The 26597-nt window shown below is 42.4% G+C and overlaps 1 protein-coding gene across 3 annotated transcripts in view; it reads left to right on the forward strand.

Moving 5' to 3' along the window:
* The window catches only part of IDE (insulin degrading enzyme), a 108380-nt gene that overhangs the window by 56794 nt on the left and 24989 nt on the right, over window positions 1-26597 (forward strand). For 2 of the 3 annotated variants that reach the window (XM_040970318.1, XM_040970319.1), the window contains exons 5-13: window positions 851-973; window positions 3590-3702; window positions 4211-4373; window positions 5008-5100; window positions 5565-5656; window positions 6745-6825; window positions 8732-8835; window positions 21720-21822; window positions 24747-24869. In XM_040970318.1, the coding sequence (XP_040826252.1) occupies window positions 851-973; window positions 3590-3702; window positions 4211-4373; window positions 5008-5100; window positions 5565-5656; window positions 6745-6825; window positions 8732-8835; window positions 21720-21822; window positions 24747-24869 (995 nt within the window). The remainder of the gene's footprint in view (window positions 1-850; window positions 974-3589; window positions 3703-4210; window positions 4374-5007; window positions 5101-5564; window positions 5657-6744; window positions 6826-8731; window positions 8836-21719; window positions 21823-24746; window positions 24870-26597) is intronic. The other variant, XM_040970320.1, reaches the window with a different exon arrangement.

Here is a 26597-nt window from a genome sequence, read left to right on the forward strand (position 1 = left end):
CCAAGGTTTTGGGCTGTCCTCTGCCTCTTTCTAGGTCAGAGGCAGGGAGCTGGATGGGAAGCTGAGCAGCCAGAATTAGAACTGGCGTCCATATGGGATCCTGGCATATGCACAATGGAGACTTCAGCCACTAGGCTACGGTGCTGGGCCTGATGTTTGTTTTTTTTGTGTGTGTGTGTTTTTTTTTTCTTTAAGATTGCCTTCTTGGTGAGATGCCAATCACTGGGATTTCATCTTCCAGCCCCTAGTTTTCAAAATCATCTAAAACTGTGATATTTCAAGAGCTTGACTGTCATATTTTGTCAAAATGGAGCTAGCTATTAAAATTTTATTAAGAGCATAGTGGCACACTATATACATCACTTGAAGTTTATCAAAGTAGTATTTCATTCTGTTTTTATCAGTCTAGATCAAGTAGTGAGAATTCACATCACAAATTTAATGTTCCAGCCCCAAATAGTAACTTTTCTTTCCACAAGTAACTTAGTAAGTTCTAACAAGATCCCTCAGTGAGTCTGTTAAATTAATTATGGAGTCCATAGGGAATTGAAAATTAAGGTAAGTGTGAATGGAGGCCACATGACTCCTTTTTTGCCTTAACAAGTGCTCATAATACCTGCCAGCTCACAGGGGTTTTAAGAAGCATAATATTTACAAAGCACTTTTAGTTCCTTAGGGAAAACTCTGGGGTGTTATTGGTCTGTCCTGATTAGCTCTTTATATTCAAATACAATTGACTATTGTATTAGGTCTTTAAATATTTATCCCACAGCAGTACCAGAAATAATTATGAGACTTTAAAGTACACGTATTTGGCTTTTTCTGAGAAATACCTGTTCTTCCTTTTCAGGTAACAAATATACCCTAGAGATTCGACCAAACCAAGAAGGCATTGACGTAAGAGAAGAGCTGCTGAAGTTCCATTCGACTTACTATTCATCCAACTTGATGGCTATTTGTGTTTTAGGTCGAGGTAAGAAGTCTTATATTTTTCGTTGAATTAAATCATCTGAGTTTTTTCTTCTTCAATGCTTTAGGATTCAGCTATTTGTCTGCTTAGAGTCTTTTGAAAATGATTTGTTTCTCGCAGAATACTCACGCTCTCTAGAGCATGTTAAGTGGCTTTGAACTGAAACCTGAGGAAAGTATAAACACCAGTTCAAGCTCTGAGCATATGAAAAGCTAGGGAAGAAAGTATAAAGGAAAAGATCAACCGCAAAAAGTTTTCTTTTGTTCCTGCCGGAGGCTGTCTCTGTGGTTTAGGCAGCACAAATTGCCTAAACGCTTGGCCAGCAGATGGCCATCGGTCCAGATACTGAGATTGCTGAAGTCTTGATGGTAGCAAGACAATGTGACTTACAGACGCGTGGAAAAGGCAGGATAATGTGGTCTAGCTGCCTTACCTTTAAAACAAGGCTACATGGTGGGAATGAGCATTCAAGTGGGTTTGATTGCCAGCTCAGGCTTATGACTCCAGCTTCCCGCCAGTGTCAGACCTGAGAGGCAGCAATGATGAGACCAGTCCCTGCCACCCCGGGTTGATGTCCTGACTCCCAGGGCCGGCCCCACTGGTCCAGCTGTGGCTGTGCAGGCGTTTGGAGAGTGAACCAGTGGATGTGGATGGGAGCTTTCTGTGTCTCTTGTCTGTCAGTTTCTCAAGGAGAGAGGAGAGAGGGAAAAGAAACAAAACAAAAACCAACACACACAAACAGAAAGAAACCCCACATTTATTCTTTTACATTATAAATACTCAAAAGGCACACCTAATAGAACCTTGATCGATGATTCATATGTATTCCTTTCATTCCTTAGTCTTTTCACACTGGTCTGCCTTTAATTTGGTCCTAGACATTTTAGAGTCCTTCGTACATATCCAAAAAAAAAGTAATTTGAAAATTGGTGTGTGTGCACATATATATATAAGATTTGTTTCATTATTTGAAGGACAGGATTCTGTAGAGAGGGGCAGGTGGACAGCACATACAAGTCTCTTCATCAGTGTCTGCACACGGCTCCAGTGTGTGGTGCTTTCATAATAGCCGCATACTTAAATTTCGCTCATTTATGTCTTTTGTTGTTATTGTCACAGTGTTGGAATGAACTTAATATATACAAAAGAACTTCTCAAAGTTTTAAGTAAAATCCTTTACAAAAGAATATATGTAAGTGGTCATATAAATTTAGCAACAACAGAAAATCTTTGAGTGACTTCAGGACATTAGAATTTAAAAGAGATTTGTGTTGTCATCTTGTCCAACTGTTTATTTTTGTTTTTATTTATTTATTTTTAACAGGAGCCCAAATGATTAGCCAGCTTATGCAAGTAATTGGTTGACACAGGCATTTGGTGAAGCTTAGGTTATGCTCCAAGTCTTCTAATTCCCTAGTTGGGATTCTTTTTACCATTTTGTACTATTTGCCCACAAAATCAGTTACTTTTTCTAATATTTGGAGACTAGTGCTGTGATTTACTTGGTTAAGCTGATGCCTGCCATGCCTGCATCCCATGTGGGAACTGGTTCATGTCCCAGTTGCTCCACTTCTGATCCAACTTCTTGCTAATGGCTTGGGAAAGCAGTGAAAAATAGTCCAAGTGCTTAGGCCCCATACCTACTTGATAGACCCAGAAGAAGCTCCTGACCCCTGGGTTCAGCCTGGCCCAGTCCCTGTTGTGGTGGGCCATAATGGGTGGGAGATCTTTCTGTCTCTCCTCTCTCTGAAACTCTGCCTTTCAAATAAATAAATAAATCATTAAAAAATAGTAATAAATACTAACATTTGACTTTCAATAATGGGCTTAGGCTATTTATAAAGTGCTACAGTCTATTACACTTTGTACATACCTTCTGTAAATTGTAAATAATTATTTTCCTAAATGTAGCTTATTTGGTTATTATTTCTAATAATTTTAAAAGATTTACCTATTTTGAAAATCACAAGGAGACACAGAGGTTAAGATGAGGCAAGGGAAGGAGAGGTCCTATATCTATTGGTTCATTCCCAAATGACTATTGTAGCCAGCAGGGAACTAGATCAGAAGTGGAGCTGCCATGACTTGAACCTGTGCCCATATGGAATGTTGGCATTGCAACAAGCAGCATTATCCTCTAAGCCATGTCAGTCCCTGTTTCTAATATTTATTAAGAACTTATTGCAAAGTAGTATTTGTGAAGCTATCGATATTGTGAACAATATTAAACAACATTTTTAGCAATGAAGAAGTAGCTATGTATGAGGCACAATGTCAGTATTGCTTTAGCAGTTGTGTACACACTCACTGGGGTGGATTTTCAGTATGGCAGTCATGATGCTGGCTGGGACACCCACATGCTGATCAGAGCTCCTGAGTTCAAGTCCTGGCTCTGCTCCTGATCCCAGCTTTCTGCTAATGCTCATCCTGGCGGGGGAAGCAGGCGTTGACTCAAGTACCCGAATCTCTGGCTCTTATCCAGCACCCATATGGGATACCAATGTCAAAGGTGGTGGCTTATCCCACTGTGCCACAGTGCCAACTGCTCGGTCTGAAATTTTATCTACTGTATGTTACTATTAGTTGAAATTTCTATTTCCAATGTCTGTTTTCTTGTAGAATCTTTAGATGAATTGACTGATTTAGTGGTAAAGTTGTTTTCTGAAGTAGAAAACAAAAATGTCCCATTGCCAGAATTTCCTGAACACCCTTTCCAAGAAGAACATCTTAAAGTAAGTGCATGCAGTTACTTGCTTTTTTTTTTTTCCTTTTAAATTTATGGACAAAATATATGCTTAGTTAATTAGAAAAGATGAAAAATGTTGGGGTTTCATTGTTTATGCAGTCTTCAGGGTTATTTAAGGTATTCACGTCGGTTTCACATGCACTGGGTACACGTGTAACACACGGAAGACCGTGTTCTGATCTTCACATGCCGGGCGGTAGTTTTAGCAGCTGTAGTTTTGGCAGACTATTGATGCTGTTAGCCAGTGCCAGAAGGAATGCGTTCAGAACTAGCCTGATGGACCGAGCACGGACAGCTGCTTTCCACCTAGAATGCAGTTTCCCTGAGAGAGCTGGGATCATTTATCCCTTTGTGGTTGGTGTGGTTTTTTTCTGGCAGTTGAGTCACTCCTAAGTTTGGGATTCTTCCATGAAAATCATTATTCTTTGTAGTTTATGTCTTATTCAATAGCAGTTATATATGATTAATTGTGATTTTTTTTTTTAACTCCACAGCAACTTTACAAAGTAGTTCCTATTAAGGATATTAGGAACCTTTATGTAACATTCCCCATCCCTGACCTTCAGCAATACTACAAATCAAATCCTGGGCATTATCTTGGTCATCTCATTGGCCACGAAGGTCCTGGCAGTCTACTATCAGAACTAAAATCAAAGGGTAAGACTCTTGGGCAACAGGTTCTCAGTGAAACGACCCATCTCATTTTTTTAACTCTACCTCTCATCTTCTCTGAAATAGCTATTATGGAAGAAGCATTTTTAGAGGAAACTGCATTCGGGACTGATGAGTGAGGTGGTGGTTGTTAATATGCTTTGTTTTAGTGTTTGGGATTTTTTTTTTCCCTGCAATTTGTTTGACCTTTTAGTATTAAACAGTGTAGGTTAGATATTTCAAAAGATATTTGGTGTTTAAAATGAGAAAAACCTTTAAAAAGTAGCAGCTGACATTCGGTAGTCTTTGCCATCTCTGTGAAATTTTAGAACATATTATTTAATTTGTCTGCTGTTATGCATCCTATTGAAAGGGTGAAAGAGCTAGACAGTTGACAGCTTAAAAGCCCTGCCCAATTTGCACTATTTGCTTTTACGTATTCCTTACACATGGTGGTCTGCCCCTGCCCTTTGCTGAAATTGCTTCTTCTGACTTCTTTTTTTTTTTTTTTTTTCTACAAGGGATCCATTCTAATCTCTTAGGAGCATCCATTCTAGTCTCTTAGAATGGATTTTTTTAAACTTTCTGTCTCAAAAGAAGGCACACGTGTAATGGTGGTGATTGTCTTTGCGTGTTGCAGGCTGGGTAAATACTCTTGTTGGTGGGCAAAAGGAAGGAGCACGAGGTTTTATGTTTTTCATCATTAATGTGGACTTGACTGAGGAAGGATTATGTAAGTATTGATTTACTGATTGGCCTTCTTTGCTTTTGAATGAAAAGGAACTTGCTTTTATTTATTTACTTTTAAGTTCTTAATGCTCTGGATCCATTTTATGAATTAAAAGTCTCCGTAGAGTCTTTCAACTCACACAACTTCTCCATTGTATTTTTCCTGTGTAACTTGGCCTTTGCTTCATGGATGATTCCTCCCCACCCCATCACTTAATAACTGTTATGTTCATGTATACTTAGCTTTTTCATTTGCTTATATACTGCCCCAGCAACCCTTCAGTCCCATAACCCTGAGCCCAGAGGGTCGAGAGTGTGGGACACATACCACCAGTCTCAGGGAGGTGAGGCGTCCATTCTCAAAGACAGACCATCCTCTATTTAATGTGACTCAACCTTAGCAGTGAGCTCACTGCTTTGAAGAATTCAAGACCTGAATGATTTTTAAGTTTGCCCCCTTTTTTCCAGTGCATGTTGAAGATATAATTTTGCACATGTTTCAATACATTCAGAAGTTACGTGCAGAAGGACCTCAAGAATGGGTTTTCCAAGAGTGCAAGGTACTTTTGTTTCTCCAAAATTGTTCTTAAGGAATCTGTTTTTCAAAAACCACATAAACGTACGTTATTTTAAATTTAAAGCTGAGTTAAATTTTTAAAGCTTTTTTTTCCTCTTTGCTAATTAAACTCTTAGAAATTTGCAATGCCTAGTAGTATTAGGCATTAATGTACATTAGTATTCATGTACTAGTCTGATTCACTCTGTGGGGCACTATCAAGGGATAAGGCATCTTGTAGTCTTTTTTAACAGAGAAAGGGGAAGAAATCAGATTGCTTTTCAATCCCTCAAAAGAAGACTGGCAGTTTCTTGAGCTGATACTTGTCAGTGCTTATCTTTCTCCCTGCCTGAAGCTGCATGAGCTGTGTCATCTTGAGATGATAAGAAAAACTGGTAGTAGACTCTCAGAGAAACAGTGAATTGCTTTATGTATGGTTTTGTTCTTAGAACTGATCCTATTAGTTTTTTTTATGTGGAAAAGTGTGGCTATCTTTTTTCCCTTCCTTTTTTTTTTTTTTTGGTATAAAAGGTATTTATCTTCCAAATTTTTAAAGCCTGCTTTTGAAAGGATTTTTAAAGATACATATTTTATATTTAAGGTCTATCAAGATTTTGAGATGTATTTTAGGATAAGAAACATCCCCTAACTAGTAATCGTTTACAGTAATAAACTCTGCTTTTGGAAATTATAACAATAACTTGTATTATGACTGCAGTTCTTTGAAATGATCACCAAAACATCAGCTTATAATTGTTGGATTTCACAAAATTCTTCCACGCAGTTGTCTGAATCTTTGACTAATAGTTTTAACAAAGTAGGTTACAAAATAATTTTCCATATTTATTGCTCTCATTCAAAATTATTTATCTGTTTTGTTTTGGTTTTAGGTCTGGATTGATGGGTTGAATCTTAAACACATCTGGTTTTATTTCTTGTCTTATACATGGGTAGATCAAGCAAAACCATTTTTCCAGAAAACATGATAGAGTTAAACGTAGAGTAGAAAGTTCATAGTTCGAATCTAATGCTATGAAAAAAGTATCTCTATATGATGAACACATGTGTAATTGGGTTAACTTTGTGTTCTAGGACTTGAATGCTGTTGCCTTTAGGTTTAAAGATAAAGAGAGGCCACGAGACTATACATCTAAGATTGCAGGGATATTGCATGTAAGTTTGTTATTATACACTGTAAATTGCTGTACGAGGTAGTTCAGTGATCCTGCATCTGCTACTTTCAGTATTGTACAAATGATGAAAAAATGAAGCTGTAGTATAAAGTTTTTTAGTTTGTAGCAGCCAGGCTCACTTTGATACCAAGATAAGTTTAAAATCTTAATTTTCATCATCCTAAAATTACCTGTGATATTTTTATTACATAGGCATTTGGTTATTAGCTTAAAGTGTTTTTCACTTCCATAATCTGTCAGGTGCTGCCTTATATGAAAAGTTTAGATTATCTACTTTTCTCTAACTTCACTGCTCCCACCCGAGTGGGAGCTGCTATCATTTCTTGTGTGGATTATCATTTTAGTCTCTTACTTTAGATCACTATTTTCTATTTTGTCCCCTAATAAAGATTATTTTATGGCCAGAGTGATCTTTTGAAAAATAAATCTGGTTGTTTTACTCTTCTCTTTACAGTTCTTCAGTGGTTTTTCATCAGAGTTGGTATAAAGTCTAAACATTTTCTTAGCCAAACAGATGATCTGGCCTGGACCTATCTGGTCGCATTCTATACTATTCTCTAACCTATTTCTCCCATTCCCAGTCTATCCCAGCTAAACTGACTCTCTATTTTATTTCGTTTTTCTCTTCTCTGTTTCTTTCCTTCCATCCTTCCTTCTTTCCATGCAGCCGTCCATCCACCTGTCTCTCCATCCATCCATTCTTCCTTCCTTCCATTCTTCCATATTAATTAATTTATTTGAAAGGCAGGATGACAGAGATATCTTCCATCTTCTGGTTCACTCCTCAGTATTCCTTTACTCCATACTGTGTAGAGCTGAGCCAGGCCTAAGCCAGGAGCCTATAACTCCATCCAGGTGTCCCACTTGCATGGCAGGGACCCAAACACTTGGGCCATTTCCTGCTACTTTCCCAGGTGTAATAGAATGGAGCTAGAGTAGCTAGAGCTTGAACTGGCAGACCCATATAGGATGATGGTGTTGTAACTGGAAGCTTAACGTGTTGTGCCATGACACCAACACCTCTGTAATTTTCAAGAAGTAAGTTTCTTTGTCCTAAAGCCTTTACATTTTCTATTTCCTCTGCATGGAATACCTCTCACCAGATCTTTGTGTAGCTAAATTTTCCTTTTCAGAAGATTTCCACTCAGATATCACTCAGGAAGATCTTTCCTAACCTGCAATCAAAGAATACCCCTGTGGCTACTTCGTTTTCTTCATAGTGTCTATATTTTAAATGACAATATCTGTTTCTTGTCTACCACTCTGTTAGACTACATGGTTTTTAAAAAAACTAGAACTTAGCAAGTCTTAGGTACCATTGCTTTCATAGTACATGGAGCAGTGACTGGCTCAAAGCAGTTGATTAAATTTTGTTGATTAAATAAATCTGTCAGTCAATCTCAATACTGCAGATTACTCTTACTGAAAAGTGTCTTCATTATTTTTATAAACTAGCCAAAAATATTAGTCATTTATCCGATAAAACTTTATAATTTTATGCCTATGAGAGGAAATTCTTTATAAAATGTACATACTTTATACTTTAAAAATCCTGTAGATGTCAGCATTTTACCATCAAAATTTTTTCATTAGCAAGTACTAAATTTTTAACCAGTAATATTACATTTTACATCAAAAGAAATGTGTTTTTGGTTTTTACAATGTAAGCACATTTGGCCTTAAATTAATCCTACAACATGAAACTACCTAAAAGGTCAGTAGAAAAGGGAAGATTTTAAGTCTCCAGGAAAATTTTCAATGGAATAAAAAAATGGGAGGGTGTAAAATAATGTGTTTAACGTGTTGCTTTTTTGTTTACCTTAATACATTATATGATACAGTATCCTTGAGAATTTTTATTTATTTAACATTTTCTTTTTTAAAAGTATTATCCTCTAGAAGAAGTACTCACGGCTGCATATTTGTTGGAAGAATTTAGACCTGACTTAATAGAGATGGTTCTGGATAAACTCAGACCAGAAAATGTCCGGTGAGTCACCATGCGTATTTTACTATTGTGTACTAAGTTTTGAGTAGTGGTTAGAATCTGAAAATCTGAAGTTTTTCAATTTCTTAGTAAGCATGATTGCAAAAGAAAAGAATAATGTAATAAACCAGCACCAAGCTTCCACAATCAATATATGGCTAGTCTTTCATCTACACCTACTCTTCTTCACTCACTCTCACGTCACTCTTGGCTGTATGACATAGTATCTCTTAAAGATGAAGGCAATTACTAAAAACAGACTTAATTGCCTTATTATGAATAAAATATGATAAATCATGTCAATCAGATCTTTGATGCATCAAAGGCATCTGCATATTACTTTGGTCTTTTAAGCACAAGAGGGATATCCCTTTGATTTTAGGTGGGAGTATTACAGTCTCAGAATTCTCTGACTAAACTGTGTGTAGACAAGAAATTGGAAGGTTGCTTCATTGCACCACAATTTCAGCCCATATGTTTTCTTTTTTTTTTCAAAGATTTATTTTCTTTTCTTTTTTTTTTAAGTTCCTTGAAAATCTGGAATAAGGTTTATTTCTTTTTTTTTTTTAATTTCTTCTTATTTTTTATTATTAATAAATTTTATTTTGACATTCTTTACATAGTTAATCAGGGTAAGAAGGTTCAAGGGCTACAGGAAAGTGGATAATACTAGTATGTTTTCCATATTGTTAGCTTCATATTTAAAGGGGGGTATTAAAAGGAGAAGCCCACCCAATTTCCCACCCTCCCCAGGTCCCGGATGTAGGGCATACTCTGAGGTTCTCAAGTGGTTTTGATATTGCCACAGTTATGAATCGCTGTCAATCTTGCCACTCCAAACACTATGAGATCTTTGAAAAATCCACTGATTGACATAGTCCATCATAGCTGAGATGGTTGGTTGACCTGTTCTGTCTTCTCTCTTTTCTTCGTTAGGGTTCTGAGTCCAGCATTTAGATTAGGAAGATCTAACAAGTACAGGGCCTGGCACCGTCCATCACTCCAATCAGCTGGTGGTTGCAATTGCTGGGTTGGTTCTGTTTTCACTCCCGACTTCCACTGGAACCAATGGGTGTTGCAGTCCAGCCTGGTTCTGCCCAGCACATACTTGGCCCTCACATAAACCAGTGGGAGCTGCAGCCTAGGTTGGAGCGACCCACAATAACCCCCACCAGGCCCACCCCCTACCCTGGTTTGCCAGTAAGTGTAGCAGTAATCCAGTCTGTCCCACACCCCATTCCACCCCAGCAGCTGTCTTAGTTTTATGTCCTCCTGTGGGAGTGTTAACCCAAGAGGGATGAGCCCACTATTACCCTCCCAGGCCTCTCCCACTCCCAGATTCCAGTCGATGCTGCGTCTAAGCCCAAACAACCCTCGCCCACTTTAATTTTGTCTGCACCAGTAGGAATAATCCGCCGAGCCCGGCTTTTCCCTGATCTAGTCCACATGAGGCGCACAGGTGTGGTAGCTCTGCCCTGTCTGGTCTGCCCCCATCCCAGCCCATGCTCTCCTGCGGAAGTAGCTGTCCTGCAAAGGAACCCTCCCTCATTCCCCTGCCAGCTCTGCCCATTTCCTTTCTTGTTCTCAGGCTGGTTGGGCGCTGCGGTCCCTTCTGGTACAGGCAACCTCACCTCGGCATTCCATAATGTGCACTAGTCTTTGTTGAGACCGACCCTGGGCCGACCCACACTGGTGCTTGGATTTGCCAGTGGATGATGTGGACAGAATCAGCCTGGTCTTGCCCCCACGTCTGCCAATTGTATGCCAGTGGGTAGCTTTCCATGGCCTTTTCTGGGCTGTTTCCCATCATGTTTCTTGTGTTTACCTGCCGGGTCTGTGTCCTGCCAGAGGAGTTGCCCAGGCTCCTCCATCAGAACCTCTCCCAATGCCAGGTTTCACACTTACCAGTGGGTCCATGAGCCAACCCTACTCAGTCCACCTCCTGTCATAGCAAGAACTGTGGCTTTTCCTGACTGGCCTTCCACCCAATCTGGTTCTTGCTGTTGGATGTTCCAGCCCAGCCATGGTTTGTCCATACCCACGTATGGCTCACACATGGCTCAGTAGGGGTTTGAGACCCTGCCTAGTCCATCCCACATCTGCCCTGGTCCTCCAGAACACCAGGGGGAGTCGGGGTCCAGCCCAGTTTGGTGCATCTATTCCCAGTCCACACTTGTGCCAAGGGAGACTACAACTGTTTCCACATCAGAACGCAGCTCCCCTTCCAGGCCACGCGCCTCTTGGTGGGAACCTCAGCCCAGCTAGGGTTGTCCCCTTTGCTCCCCAACCGGGTCTGTTCCCAGCCATAGATCACATGCCCATCAATGGATGCTCTGACTCAGCTTGGCACAGCCCCTCCCCTGTCCCGAACTCTGCCTTAGACACTGTGGCTTAGCGTCCCTGGCTCCCACAGACCAGCAGGTACAAGAGCCTAGCTCGGCATGACCTCTGCTCCCTCTTGGTTTCTAGTGTTACTTGTGGGCTAAGGATTGCTCAGTCGTGCCTAATCTTCCCTGTTCCATTACCAGTTGACACACTGGCCAGCTGTTGGAGCTACTTTTGCAGGACAAGCCCCAAGCCCTGGCTTCTGCATGGACTGGTATTTGGTGCTCAGCATTATTAGTGTTTACAAGTTTTGCTAAGGAAGAGTTACTGCCTGTTTCAGGTCCAAGAAGCACTATGGGTTCAACCTGGAGCTAATTAAGCAGCGACTCAAAGAACCAAATCGACAGAGCTCCCCGGCCGGGCGGCCAGCAGGTGGAGCCTGGCACCAATGGCGCACTGGCCGCCCGGGCACGGCTCACCATGTGCCCATGGCGGCCGTCCAAGATCCAGGCATGAGACGCCCCGTCCTGAGACCCACCATCTGCCGGGAGGCTGCTGGAGGTTTAAATTCCCAGGCCCAAGGTCGCGCCCCTCCCAAATCCCCTTCACTGCCCAATGAGGGCGGCGGCTGGGTGCCGGACCTGCCCAGTCCCAGAGGTGCCCCCCCTCGGTCTACTCACCCCAAAGGAAGCGGCCTCTGGAACCCAGCAGGCCCGGGCACGGCTCACCATGTGCCCATGGTGGCCGTCCAGGATCCAGGCATGAGACGCCCCGTCCTGAGACCCACCAGCTGCTGGGAGGCTGCTGGAGGTTTAAATTCCCAGGCCCAAGGTCGCGCCCCTCCCAAATCCCCTTCACTGCCCAATGAGGGCGGCGGCTGGGTGCCGGACCTGCCCAGTCCCGGTGGCCACCCCCCTCGGTCTACTCACCCCAAAGGAAGCAGCCTCTGGAACCCAGCAGGCCCGGGCACGGCTCACCATGTGCCCATGGTGGCCGTCCAGGATCCAGGCATGAGACGCCCCGTCCTGAGACCCACCAGCTGCTGGGAGGCTGCTGGAGGTTTAAATTCCCAGGCCCAAGGTCGTGCCCCTCCCAAATCCCCTTCACTGCCCAATGAGGGCGGCTGGGTGCCAGACCTGCCCAGTCCCAGAGGCCCCCCCCCCTCGGTCTACTCACCCCAAAGGAAGCAGCCTCTGGAACCCAGCAGGCCCGGGCACGGCTCACCATGTGCCCATGGTGGCCGTCCAGGATCCAGGCATGAGACGCCCCGTCCTGAGACCCACCAGCTGCTGGGAGGCTGCTGGAGGTTTAAATTCCCAGGCCCAAGGTCGCGCCCCTCCCAAATCCCCTTCACTGCCCAATGAGGGCGGCGGCTGGGTGCCGGACCTGCCCAGTCCCGGTGGCCACCCCCCTCGGTCTACTCACCCCAAAGGAAGCAGCCTCTGGAACCCAGCAGGCCCGGGCACGGCTCACCATGTGCCCATGGTGGCCGTCCAGGATCCAGGCATGAGACGCCCCGTCCTGAGACCCACCAGCTGCTGGGAGGCTGCTGGAGGTTTAAATTCCCAGGCCCAAGGTCGTGCCCCTCCCAAATCCCCTTCACTGCCCAATGAGGGCGGCTGGGTGCCAGACCTGCCCAGTCCCAGAGGCCCCCCCCCCTCGGTCTACTCACCCCAAAGGAAGCAGCCTCTGGAACCCAGCAGGCCCGGGCACGGCTCACCATGTGCCCATGGTGGCCGTCCAGGATCCAGGCATGAGACGCCCCGTCCTGAGACCCACCCCAAAGATTTATTTTATTTTCATTACAAAGTCAGATATACTGAGAGGAGGAGAGATAGAGAGGAAGATCTTCTGTCCAATGATTCACTCCCCAGGTGAGAGCTGGTGCTGTGCCTATCCAAAGCCAGGATCCAGGAACTTCTTCCATGTTTCATACACGGGTGCAGGATCCCAAAGCATTGGGCCATCCTCGACTGCTTTCCCAGGCCACAAGCAGGGAGCTGGATGGGAAGTGGAGCTGCCGGGATTAGAACCGGCGCCCATATGGGATCCTGGCAAGTTTAAGGTGAGGACTTTAGCCACTAGGCCACGCCGCCAGCCCCAGCCCGTATATTTTCTAAACTCAACATGAGAAAAGCTCTGATGATTCAAACCAAGGTCTGACTCTACTTTTTTTAGACTCTCAGTCAGCAGCATTGGGTGAATTAACAATCCTATGGGAGATTTGTGAAAAGTTGACTTTATGTAATATCAAGAACATTGATTTTCAGGGCTGGCATTCTGTCACCACATAAGCTGCAGCCTGCAGCAGTTGCAGCTGCTCTACTTCTGATTCATCCTGCCAACATGCCTGGAAAAGCAGCAGAACGTGGCCCAAGTTCCTGGGCTCCTGCAGGGATGTGGGAGACCTTGGGATTCCAAACTCCTGGCTTTTGCTTTGCTTAGCACTGGCTTTTGCAGTCATTTGGGAAGTGGACCGGCAGATAGAAAATATCTCTTTGCCTCTCTGTGTAACCTTATTTCTCAAATAAACAAACATCTTGAAAATCACCTTTTATTATTTCTTTTTTTTTTTTTAAAGATTTATTTTTATTATTTTTTCATTGGAAAGGCGGATATACAGAGAGGAGAGACAGAGAGGAAGATCTTCCGTCCGATGATTCACTCCCCAAGTGAGTGCAACGGGCCGATACTATGCCGATCCGAAGCCAGGAGCCTCCTCCGGGTCTCCCACATGGGTGCAGGGTCCCAAAGCCTTGGGCTGTCCTCGACTGCTTTCCCAGGCCACAGGCAGGGAGCTGGAAGGGAAGTGGGGCTGCCGGGATTAGAACCGGCGCCCATATGGGATCCCGGGCGTGCAAGGGGAGGACCTTTTAACCACTTGCGCCACCGCGCCAGGCCTGACCTTTTATTATTTCAAAGGTAGAGTTACGGAGAGATGAGAGGAGACAGAGAGAAAGAACCAGGCACTTCTTTGGGGTCTCCTTCGTGAGTGGTGGGGCCCAAGCACTTGGGCCATTTTCCATTGCTTTCCTAGGTGCATTAGCAGGGAGTGGAGTTAAAAGCAGAGCAGCCTGGACATGGACTGATGCCTATATGGTATTCTGGTGCTGCAGGCAGTGGCTTTACTCACTATACCACATGTCGGCCTCATGAATAAATCTTTTTTAAAAATCTAAACGATTTCATTTTCCTGAACCATACTTAATCTAAAAAATGAGGATAGTACTTTATTCTGTCTGATACACAATAATTTAGCCAGATTCAAAAAGTTACACAAGCATAAACGAATGCTGGTCAACATTATTTCAGTGGTGGACATTTGTCCTAGCGTTAGGACACCAGTTGAGTTGCTTGCATCCCATGTAGCAGTTTAGTAGTGGTTGTGTTCAAGTCCTGTCTCTACTGCCAGTTCTAGCTTCTTGCTAACAGGTACCCTAAGAGGCAGCACGTGATGGTTTAAGTAGTTAGGTTGCTGCTACCCCTGTGGGAGACAGATTTTCTGGCTTCTAGGATTTGTGCCAGCCAGGCCCCAGATATTGAAGGCATTTGGGGAAATGAACTAGCAAATGAGAACTCCAAGTCTTTGTCTCTCCCTTGCTCCCTCCTTCTCCTCTTTTTCTATGTTTCTCTTTTGTATCTCTGTCCCTCAGAAAAGAAAACAAGTATTATACAATAGAATGTACTTTTCAGGAAAATGTTTATTTTTGTTTGAAAGGCAGAGAGGGAGAGAAGTCTCCCATCTACTCTTGCACTCCCAAAATGTTTGTAATACTGGGTGGGCCAGGCCAAAGTCAGCACCCAGGAACTCATCCTGGGTCACCCACATGGTGACCCAAATTCTTGCACCATCAACCGTGTCTCTCTCAGGAGGACACTTACAGGAAGCTGGAAAAGAGTCGAGACCTGAAATCAAGGCAGTCCTATTGAGATGGAGGTGTCTCAGGTGACATCTAAACCAACTGCCCACCCAAGTATACCAACTGCCCACCCAAGGATGTGCTTTTTATTTTTCCCAAGAAAGAATGTTATTAAAATAGTTAAACTTCCTATTTTTGAGTCAGGAGTTTGACTCAGCAACTTTCTAGAAGTGAATTTCAAGTTTTTTTTTTTTTTTTAAAATCTTAGCTTACTTTTAAAGAAAGAGGGATTTTCCTGCCTATGATTGTTCTCAGTGACTGTTACCAGTCAGAGTGCCACAGGTCAGTAATATAGAACAGAATAGTGTGGATGATATTACCAGCTGCCAGGCCTGACAGAGACTGCAACGAACCCAGTTAACCTCTGTAATGTACTGCATCCAAATAGGGAAATTCTCAGAGTGAAAGGAACATTAGAAATCATTTAATCCAACCTATAGTAGGTATACTTCTTGTGTAGTATCCGAACAAAGTAGCTACTAGCCTAAGCTTAAATTCTTGCCAGGATAGGGAGCTCATTAGTAAATACCAGGATAGCCAGTTCCATTCGTGCCAGCTCTAATTGTTAGAAAATTCATTGAAAGGTACTTCATCCACCTGTTCACAGTATTCCTATTCTGACTACATCAGGTCGTCTTTCCTCAGTCCAAGCATTTGGTTCCCATTTTACCATCTTAAACCCGCAAATGCAGCAGTAGAATCTTTGCCACAGGTCCTGTTTAGGTCATAAACAATTTCACACATTGTGGAGAAGTTATTCTGAGTAAAGTCGTGGATATCTTCGAGATGACTGTTCTTATTTAAATGTTTACTCCTCTGTAGTATTTTGCTACCTCATCTGCGAATTAATGGTGTTCAGATTGTACTTTTTTCCCTTTTTGACAATTAGAGCCATCTGCCTGGCTGCAGTCTTCTTCCTCTTCATGTCCTCACAATTTCTAAAGGATGATGGACAGCAGTTCTGCTAGGATTTGTTAGTTACCTAAGCAGCAAAGAATGTGACTGACCTGCGCTTGAGTATTTCAGTCACTTGGCTTATTTATCTGTCATGGGTTGTAACTTTTTAGCTGTGTTTGATCTACCTCTGCATTTTGGTGATGCATGGTTTTTTTTTTTAAGATGGGATACGTAAGAGAGGACTAGTTCTGTCTTTTCATATTATGAGATCAGTTTATCACATTAATTCTGGGTCATGTTCCTTATAGGATGGAACTGGGTTTTGTCTTCCGCAGAATTAGAGCTGGTAAGGGCCCAATAAAAGTTGATTGAATTTTCTAAGCTTTTAGTCGACTCTTTCTTGATTTCATCTTATATTAAGAAACCCATTAGACCTGGTGCAATGGTTCAATTGGCTAATCTTCCCCCTTCAAGCATTGGGATCTCGTGTGGGTGCCAGTTCATGGTCTCAGCTGTTCCCTTTCCCATCCAGCTCAGCTCCCTGCTCATGGCCTGGGAAAGTAGTAAAGGCTGGCCCAAAACCTTTTAACCCTGCACCCATGTGAGAGACCCAGAAAAAGCTCCTGGCTCCTGCCTTCAAATAGACTCAGTTCTAGCCATTGTGGCCATTTGGGTAATGAACCAGCAGATGGAACATCTTTCTGTCTCTCCTTCACTGTATTTCTGCCTTTCCAATAAAAATAAATAAATATTAAAAAAAAATTTTAGGAGCCAGTGTTGGTAACAGGAAAGCTGCTCCCTACAATTCTGGCACTCCATATGGGTACCAGTTTGTGTCCTAGCTGCTCCACTTCCACCGAGCTCCCTAGTAATGACCTATGAAAAGCAGAAGCTGATGACCCATGTGCTTAGGTCTCTGCCACCTGCAACTAACTGCTGACTTCAGTGCAGCCTATGCTGGTTATTGCTACAATGTGAGGAGTGAACCAGTTGATGGAAAATCTCTCTTTCTTCCTCTCTCTGTAATTCTGACTTTTAAAAGTAAATAAATAGGGCCCGGTGGCATGGCCTAGTGGCTAAAGTCCTCGCCTTGAACACACCAGAATCCCATATGGGCGCTGGTTCTAATCCCAGCAGCTCCACTTCCCATCCACTTTCCTGCCTGTGGCCTGGGAAAGCAGTCAAGGACAGCCCAAAGCTTTGGAACCCTGCACCCGCGTGGGAGACCTGGAAGAGGTTCCTGGCTCCCAGCTTCAGATCGGCGCAGCACCGGCCATTGCTGTCACCTGGGGAGTGAATCATTGGATGGAAGATCTTCCTCTCTGTCTCTCCTCCTCTCTGTATATCTGACTTTGTAATAAAAATAAATAAATCTTAAAAAAAAAAAAAGAAAATAAATAAATATTTAAGAAAGAAAGAAAACCCATTTTAGGGGCCAGCATTGTGGTATAGTAGATAAAGTCAGGTCCCTGCGATGACGGTATTTCATATGGATGCCGGCTCAGGTCCCAGATTTTCCCCTTCTTGATCCAGCTCCCTGCTATCCATGTGAAAGACCTAGACCAAGCCTACCTCCTCGCCATTGTGGCCATCTGGGGAGTAAACTGATAGAGGAAGATCTCTCTGCCATACTCTCTAAGTGTAATAAAAAGATAAATCTTAAAAAAGAAAAAAAGCCCATTAAAATGATTTTCAACATTTCCCCCCTATATATATATATATATATATATATATTTTTTTTTTTTTTAAGTTTTGAGAGAAGAGAGTATGCTGCCATCTGCTGATTTATTCCTGAAGTCCTTTCAGTGGCGGAGCAGGAGGACAAAGGCCAAAGCTGGGAGCCAGGAATTCAACCCAGGTCTCACAGATTGGTGGCAGGGACTTAATTTCTTCAACTGTCACCACTGTGTCCCAGGTTCCACATTAGCAGTTGGACTCACAGGCTGTAGCATTCATTCTAGCTTACTGTTTCCTGTTCTCACTGTTGTAAGCTTCAGTATGCAGAGGATAAGGTCGTTTTCTCAGGATCGCTTTGGTAGCATACCTCCATCTGCACCCTGTTGTGTTTCAGAAATTCCTGTCCTCAACACTTTTTTTTTGTAAAGATTTATTCTTATTGAAAAGACAGATGTACAGAGAGAAGGAGATATAGAGAGAAAGGTTTTCCGTCCGTTGGTTCACTCCCCCAAGTAGCCACAATGGCCGATGCTGCGCTGATCTGAAGCCAGGAGCCAGGAGCTTCCTCTGGGTCTCTCCCACGTGTGCAGGGTCCCAAGGCTGTGGGTCATTTTCAACTGCTTTCCCAGGCCGCAGACAGGGAGCTGGAAGGGAAGTGGAGTATCCAGGACACAAACTAGCACCCATTTGGGATCCCAGCCTGTGCAAGGCGAGGACTTTTGCCACTAGACTACTGCGCCAGGGCCAAGACAACTTTTTTTTTTAAGATTTATTTTTATTATTGGAAAGGCAGATATATAGAGAGGAGAGACAGAGAGGAAGATCTTCCGTCCGATGATTCACTCCCCAAGTGAGCGCAACGGCCGATGCTATGCCGATCTGAAGCCAGGAGCCTCTTCTGGGTCTCCCACGCGGGTGCAGGGTCCCAAAGCCTTGGGCCGTCCTCGACTGCTTTCCCGGGCCACAAGCAGGGAGCTGGAAGGGAAGCGGGGCTGCCGGGTCTAGAACCAGCGCCCATATGGGATCCCAGGCGTGCAAGGCGAGGACCTTAACCACTGCGCCACCGTGCTGGGCCCCAAGACAACTTTTTAATAAGGTTTTCAGTAGAGACTGTAAATAATATAGTGGCTATACAGACAGTTCTTCTCAACTGTCAGCAATTAAGCCAACGTACTACAGCTATGTGTCACATACTTTGCTGACTGTAACTTGCCTTTTCCTCCTAATTCAGTTCTTTCTTGGACTTCCTTCTTGTTGTTGTTGTTATTGAATCAGGAGCACAGAGAGGTCCCATTCTTGGGCCCATACCTCAAATGCATACTAGGAATGGGTCAGGCTAAAGCTGGGTCCTAGAAACTCAAGTCGAATCTCACTTTTGGATGGCAAGGGCCTCCTACAACTTTAGCCATCATTCGTCTGCTGCCTCCCAGGCTTCCCCTCATCAGCATGCTGGACTCTGGAGCCAGGACTCAAAGCCAGGCACTCTGACGTGGGGAATGAATGTTTTAACCAGTATCTTAAGCATTAGGACTAATGCCTGTCCCATTTTGATTCATAGATTTCTATATGGTTTGCTGTGCGTGTACTATGTCTCTACTGTTACTTCGTTTCCCTTCATTCATGTGTTTTTTTAAATAAGCTCCTTTCCATTGTGTGTATCATTTGTGAATTTCTTCATGATATGGGAACTTTTAGTTGGCAAAGGCTTCTTTTGCTAGTCTGCTATTTGGTGTGTGCCTAGTTTGAGAAACTGTATATACTTCAGGTTTACTTCCTAATAACACCATTTCCAATATCCCCTGTAGACCTTACTTTGGCAAATATAACTAAGTTCCTACAGATATTTTTAAATTTTTTAAAAGATTTATTTTATTTTCATTACAAAGTCAGATATATAGAGAGAAGGAGAGACAGAGAGGAAGATCTTCCATCTAGTGATTCACTCCCCAAGTGACCGCCAGCCAATGCTGCGCCGATCTGAAGCCAGGGGCTTCTTCCAGGTCTCCCACGTGGGTGCAGGGTCCCAAGGCTTTGGGCCATCCTTGATGGCTTTCCCAGGCCACAAACAGGATCTGGATGGGAAGTGGAGCTGCTAGGATTAGAACCGGCACTTATATGGGATCCCGGTGTGTTCAAGGCGAGGACTTTAGCCACTAGGCCATGCCGCCGGGCCCTAAATTCCTAAAGGTTATACCTGACAATCTGTGTTCCATTTTGTAAAATCTGAGTCTGTTGGACATCCTCCAGTGCTTGCTGCCTCTTGTGCCGTGAGAGTTTAGTCATCTTCCAGAGCACCTGGCTTATCTGAACATTTTTGTTGTCTCAGAATTGATTTTTTAGTTTTCTTGTTTCAGAGCACAAATCTACTGCCAAATGTATGTTTTAGGTTTCACCAGTTGTTTTCAGTCCCTGTCTCATTATTTTGTTCTCTGGGCTGTCTTCCAAGGGAACCAGAGTCATGTGTGTGATGAGTGATTTCAAAATCAAGCATTCCACGGAATCTCGCCCCTCTACTGGGTTCTTCTAGTATACTTTTTACAGATCTCCTAACTAATTAACCCTCTAAGAAGTAACAGGAATAGAAGCAGTTTCTGGGGGCCAAATCATGTATTTGGGGCTCCATCATATATTGAATTCCCTTAAGTAACACTCAGACTTCATGTGGCCATGTGAATTCTGCACACTTTGTACAGGCCCCTCCCTAAAGGCATTCTCAAATTACCAACTCACGTGACTTCCTTCTGAACATCATAATGAAACATTCATTTGCTAAACACTGACTCCTCTCTGTGTTCCTATGGAATATATTTCTTATTTCACATGTTTTCTAAAACCATTGGCAACCAGTGTTAGGTCAGACCAAGAATATTTGGAGCCAGATTAGTCATATTGGCAGATGAGGGAGTTGGGTTGATTGGAATGTGTACTGCAGAGTAGGTGATAAGACCAATTTGAGTCAGCCAGGTAGAGAATCTTAGCTAGAATGAGTAATAGAAGACAGTCTAGATATTATGAAAGTTGTAGAGATCCAATAAGGGGTAGGTGTTTCAAATTCTGAAAACGAATTGTTATTTGGCAAAGGGAAAGTGATTTCTAGTATTATGGTTCCAGCTGTGAGGCGTGTTTTCAGAGGCTGGAGCCAAGTCTTTGGGGTGGGGCTGGGTGAGGAGAACAAGCGAGAACAGATGTGAGCCTGGTTATTTGAATTGGGACATAAGGGAAAACCAGAACCAGGACTAACTGAACCAAATCATGCAAGCTAATTGGCTGAAATTCCTTGACCCACAAGATTCAAAATAGGATTGTGCCTAGGCCGAGGTTAAGTCTGCTGGTGGGAGTGTCATGATTCGAACCAGCTAATTAAAAGGCAGCAATTATCTGTGTTGTTCCAATTACCTATGTTGAACTGATGTTCCAGCAACGTAGAGTTGCAGATATATTCTTTTGATCTACTCTTGTAATCTTTTATTCACTTTCTTTTGATATCGTTTTGCCTCTACCTTTTGCCCTTGAATGTTTTTTCTTTCCACATGACTTCTAGGCTGTTTCTGCTGTCCCATCAAAGAAAACATGTATAAACCACAAGTTAGGCATTTTATGGTCTTATCACCTTCCCCCTTGAGCAGGAAGAAGGCCAATATAAATGTTTGTTGTCAGTGGCTGGCAGGAAAGAACAGCCAAATTCAACAAGTAATAATAAAATTCCATTTAATTTGCTTGTGAGTTTTTTGCTGATGAACCAACAGATTTTGTTAGCTTTTTCTGTTAATTTCGTCCTGAATTTTTCCTGAGAGGAATACATTTTTAAAGGGCTCCTTTCACCCAATCTTGTTCAGTGGTTTTCCTGACAGTTTTTGTAAATTAGTCAGTAGTATACCTGGCAGAGTCTCTATAAGCACTTTTTCGCTCTCAGCATCATGGACTAGAACCAAAGGACAATAGGCACTGAACATAATATTGCCTGCCTGGGCTGAGCCTGCCAGGGTTTGCTAGCTCACCACATTCTTGAATATTTCTTAGATTTTGGTGGGTCAATTTCTTTTGTTTGCTTTTTCCATCCGTCTGTAGGGTTGCAATAGTGTCCAAATCTTTTGAAGGAAAAACTGATCGCACCGAAGAGTGGTACGGAACTCAGTACAAACAAGAAGCTATACCAGATGAAGTCATTAAGGTAGGGTTAACCACCTTGCTGGGGAATTACAAGAACATGAACTCCTTGCAATCACCGACTCAGGGCCCAGGGCGTGGAGTTCATTGTTATATGTGCCATCTTGGGAAGACTGAACAAGGAAAGAGAACTGACATTTTGGGCTTTTCCATGGAGAAATGACATTCTTGCCCTTATTGTTGAGTTTGTCACATTGGTAGGGCTGTAAAGCAGATTCCCAGCCTCATACAGGCCAAGGGCTTTGAGCTACAGGCTACTTACACAGAGAAGCAAGACTCCATGAAAAGCCCACCAGGTAGAGACAGTGGGGAGCATGAAAGATAGATTATGCAGGGGCTCCAGAGAGCTCACAATTTTTGAACATGAGCTAGAAGTATTCCACTCTGGGATTCAGCCCATCTTCCCTCTGTGAGGTGCTATTTTTTTATGCCTCATTATTATCATCATTGCTCTTTCTGTCAGAATAGAGGATTATGGTTTATTTGAAAGCAGATATGTTTCAACAGTATTTTACCACATTCATCAGTCATCAAGATTTTGTCTTTTGGTTCTCATCGGCTGTGTATCCTTGAGAGTCAAAACTTTATTTGTGAGAAGATACTAGAAAGCCTTCCACTGATTAGTTTCTAGGAAAATTCAAGTTGTAGACTTTTTTTTTTTTAAATGTGCCTCCATAATGATAACAACAGAAAAAGAAGAAATAACCAGAAAGGAAGTCATCATTGCTGTTTGGGGGAGCTCTACTCATGGGACGGGGGCACTGAAGCCTTCTAGGGTGCTGAATATCCAACTTTCTACATTCTGAGAAAAGCAGTTTCCTATGAATTAGAGCTGAATTTGAAATAATCCTGAAACAGGAAAGAGTTCCCCCTGTTCATTAAATTCTAACCCCAACAAACTTAACATTGAATAGGTTAAGTTTAATTTCTTAAAAACAAATTTATCTGGGTGCTCAACAGTGAAATTACCTACTGTTTCCTAGTCCCTACTGTTCAGCTATTCTAGAGATTTAAGCTGCTGCTCAAATAGTATGGCCAGTGTCAGCTGAATCCAAGTGCCAAAAGCCACAAATGCAGGAACCAGAATAAACTACAGAATCTGCCAGGCTGTGTGCCACATCAGCTGGAGACCAAATCACTGAACACGGAGTTATTGAAAACCAAGCACATTTTATTTTATTCTTCAGCAATGTAAAGTCTTGTAAATTGGGGTTCAACAATCAGTAGTCTATTCCATTTAACTTTTGTAATTCATGAAACAGATCCAAACTGCATGTTTTTAATCAATCCAAATTTAAATCTCAGTTTTTTCCTTTAATCTTGTGCTTGCATTACTGTTTCACTTGAAAGTTCATCTGAAAGAAGTTTGAGCTGGGCCTTAAGAAGTGATACTGTGGAAAAAAAAAAAAAAAGAAGTAATACTGTGACCTATATTCAGAACTCTGCTAACAGCATCTGCTGGTGTGGATGTGGGAAGAAAGCTATCCTCCACTGTTGGTGGGAGTGTAGGCTAGTACAACCACTATAGAAGTCAGTATGTGGAGTGCTAAGAGAACTGAAAATAAACCTTCCATATGACCCAGCTGTCCCCCTGCTGGGAATGTATCCAAAGGAAATGAGATCTGCATATTGGAAAGGGATCTGTAATCTTATATTTACAGCAGCACAATCTACAATAGCAAAGACATGGAAACAACCCAGATGCCTGTCAAAAGACGAGTAGATAAAGAAACTGTGGTACACCACTGCATGGAATACTACTCAAGCGTTAAAAATAATGAAATTCTATTATCTGCAACCAAATGGTCCCAACTAGAGACCATTATGCTCATTGAAGTACCCCGTATGTTCTCTCTGATATAAGGCAACCGTCATGCAGAATAGATCAACAGCCCTTTTTTGCTTCAACTCATGGGTTTTGATATTTTTGTTTTTATTTTTATTTCTTCAAAATAATTTCTTTTCTCTTATTAAATTCTTCACTGACTCATAAATCGTAGAGTAGCATCATTTTCTCCAAGAAGGTTTTTGATTTTGTTTTTCATTTCAGTGACACATTAGTCATTCAGTAGTTGTTTTTTTTTTTAACTTCATAGCATTGTAAATTTTTAATCTTTAATTCTGTTGTTGACCTTCTTTTGTGGCTTTTAATTTCAGGGAATAGATAGTAACTGTGTAATAGAGACTCATATCCAGATGTGAAGGTACATTCGTTATGCATCTTCACTTCCAAATCAAAGATGGACTCTCAGTGAAACTGTTGAATGTATCTTCACAGTAGGATGCTGGACTCTGCCATTGTCTCAGCAATGGCAGGATGCACTTAAGTAGCAGAATGATGGACTTAACGACTGCTTATGAAGAACTATACTTACTGTAATAATATAAGGGAAGTCAATTGGGGAGAGGGAATTTTGAGAGAGGATAAAGGAAATCCCAGAATCTATGGAATTGTATCATAAAATAAATAAATAAAATTTTTTAAAAATTAAAATAATAAATTTTAAGAAAAGAGGCACCTTTAGTCTGGACTTCAGACCATGCATTGAATTAACTTAACAGAGCTGAGGGTACAGTTTATATAAATGATTTGTTGTCTATCAGTTGCAGGACTGTGTCCGTGCACAGATTATTCTGCCTTCTTTTAAAGAGCTAGAACACACATGATCTTCCTATGGGTTAGGAAAATTCTGCATGTTCTAGTCTCAAATTGTTCTTTACCTGGTCATTTTGGAGATGTGCAGAGGAAAGATAGATGAATGCAAAATCTACTTTAGTACAGAAGGACTCAGTTTTAATTCAAAACCGGTAGTGATGTCTAATAGATAATGGATGGAAAGGAATGTTGTATAACATTTATTCTTTTAGTATTTGGGTGTTGTAAACTCCTGAATCAGATGCATTGCTTTTGCATATTTTTTCATCTAGAAATGGCAAAATGCTGACCTAAATGGAAAATTCAAGCTGCCAACAAAGAATGAATTTATTCCTACAAATTTTGAGATTTTACCTTTAGAAAAAGAGGCAACCCCATATCCTGCTCTTATAAAGGTAAGAGGTTATTATTTCATGGCAAGCTTGAGAGATGACTTCTTGTATTTGGTGTTTTATTGACTTGGAAGTTCACATGCTAAGAATGACAGAAACACAGCAGGAAGAATAGCTACAAGAAATAGTAGGAAGGTCCAGATATTTGGACCTGTCAGGCAGCACCTTAAAATGATGCTTGAAATATCTACATCCTGTATTGCTATGTCTGGGCTTGCATTCCGGCTGTGCTTCAGATTCTAGATTCATGCTAATGTATACCTGGGCACCAACAAATGATGGCTCAAACGTTTGGTTCCATGCTACCTACACGGGAGACCAGGAGTGAAAGTTTCTAGCTTCAGCATGGCCAAGCCCCAGCTATTTATGAGCACTTATAGACGAGAGTGAATTAATAGATGGAATTGTCTGTTTCTCTGCCTTTCAAATAAGATGAAAATAAATAAAAATTTTGAAGTCGGTCCCAGTGCAGTGACCTTGTGGCTAAAGTCCTTGCCTTGCATGCACTGGGAACCCATGTGGGTGCTGGTTCTACTCCCGGCAGCCCTGCATCTCATTTAGTTGTCTACTTGTGGCTTGGAAAAGCACTCGAGGACAGCCCAAAGCCTTGGGACCCTGCACGTGCGTGAGCAACCTGAAAGAAACCCCAGGCTCCTGGCTTTAGATCAGCTCAGCTTCAGTCATTGTGGCTCTTGGGTAGTGAATCATCAGACAGAAGATCTTCCTCTCTGTCTTTCCTTCTCTCTGTATATCTGTCTTTCCAATACTAATAAATAAATCTTCAAAAAAAATTTTTTTTGTTAAGTCAGAAAAATTGAAGTTAGAAATTTTAAAGGTTAAAATATGAAAGCAAAGAAGTTTGCTAAGCAGCATAGAGTTCAGAAAATTAACTTCACAAGGGAAGAAAACTGGGTTACAACCACATTTCTATGAAAAGATAATAGCTTTTTTTTTTCATATCCACTGAAGATCCAGTAAGAGCATAGGTTAATGCTGCCTGTTGAAAGTTAGAGATAAGAAAAAATAAATAAATAAGATAAAAAAAGAAACTTAGAGATTCTAAGAAATAGTATCTGCAGCCTAGAAGAAAGTGTGTCTAGGAGAAACTTTTGTGTTTTTTTCTGTGTGTAAAAGCAATTTTCCTTATGACACGGAGGCTATATGAAGATAATAAAGTGAAAGGATGACTCAGAAGTGAACTTTTTACTCTTTTTTTTTTAAAGATTTATCTTTATTATTTTTTTCATTGGAAAGGCGGATATACAGAGAGGAGAGACAGAGAGGAAGATCTTCCGTCCGATGATTCACTCCCGAAGTGAGCGCAACGGGCCGATACTATGCCGATCCGAAGCCAGGAGCCTCTTCCGGGTCTCCCACGCGGGTGCAGGTTCCCAAAGCTTTGGGCCGTCCTCGACTGCCTTCCTGGGCCACAGGCAGGGAGCTGGAAGGGAAGCGGGGCTGCCGAGATTAGAACCAGCGCCCATATGGGATCCCGGGCGTGCAAGGCGAGGACCTTTAACCACTTGCGCCACCGCGCCGGGCCCAACTTTTTACTCTTTTTCAGAACTTTTTCCTTTCTTCCATTCCCTTTCCTTCCCTTCCCTTCCCTTTTTCCTTTTTCCTTTTTCCCTTTCCCTTTCCTTTCCTTAGGCTATGAGATTCTCAAGAGTAGAGAGATAAAAAGAGGTCTTCTATTTTTCATTCACTCTCCAAAGGCTCACAGGAGCCACT

The sequence above is a fragment of the Ochotona curzoniae genome, unplaced genomic scaffold (assembly GCF_017591425.1).
Source record: "Ochotona curzoniae isolate NIBS_2020 unplaced genomic scaffold, NIBS_Ocur_1.0 scaffold_4763, whole genome shotgun sequence".
NCBI classification, from domain to species: Eukaryota; Metazoa; Chordata; class Mammalia; order Lagomorpha; family Ochotonidae; genus Ochotona; species Ochotona curzoniae.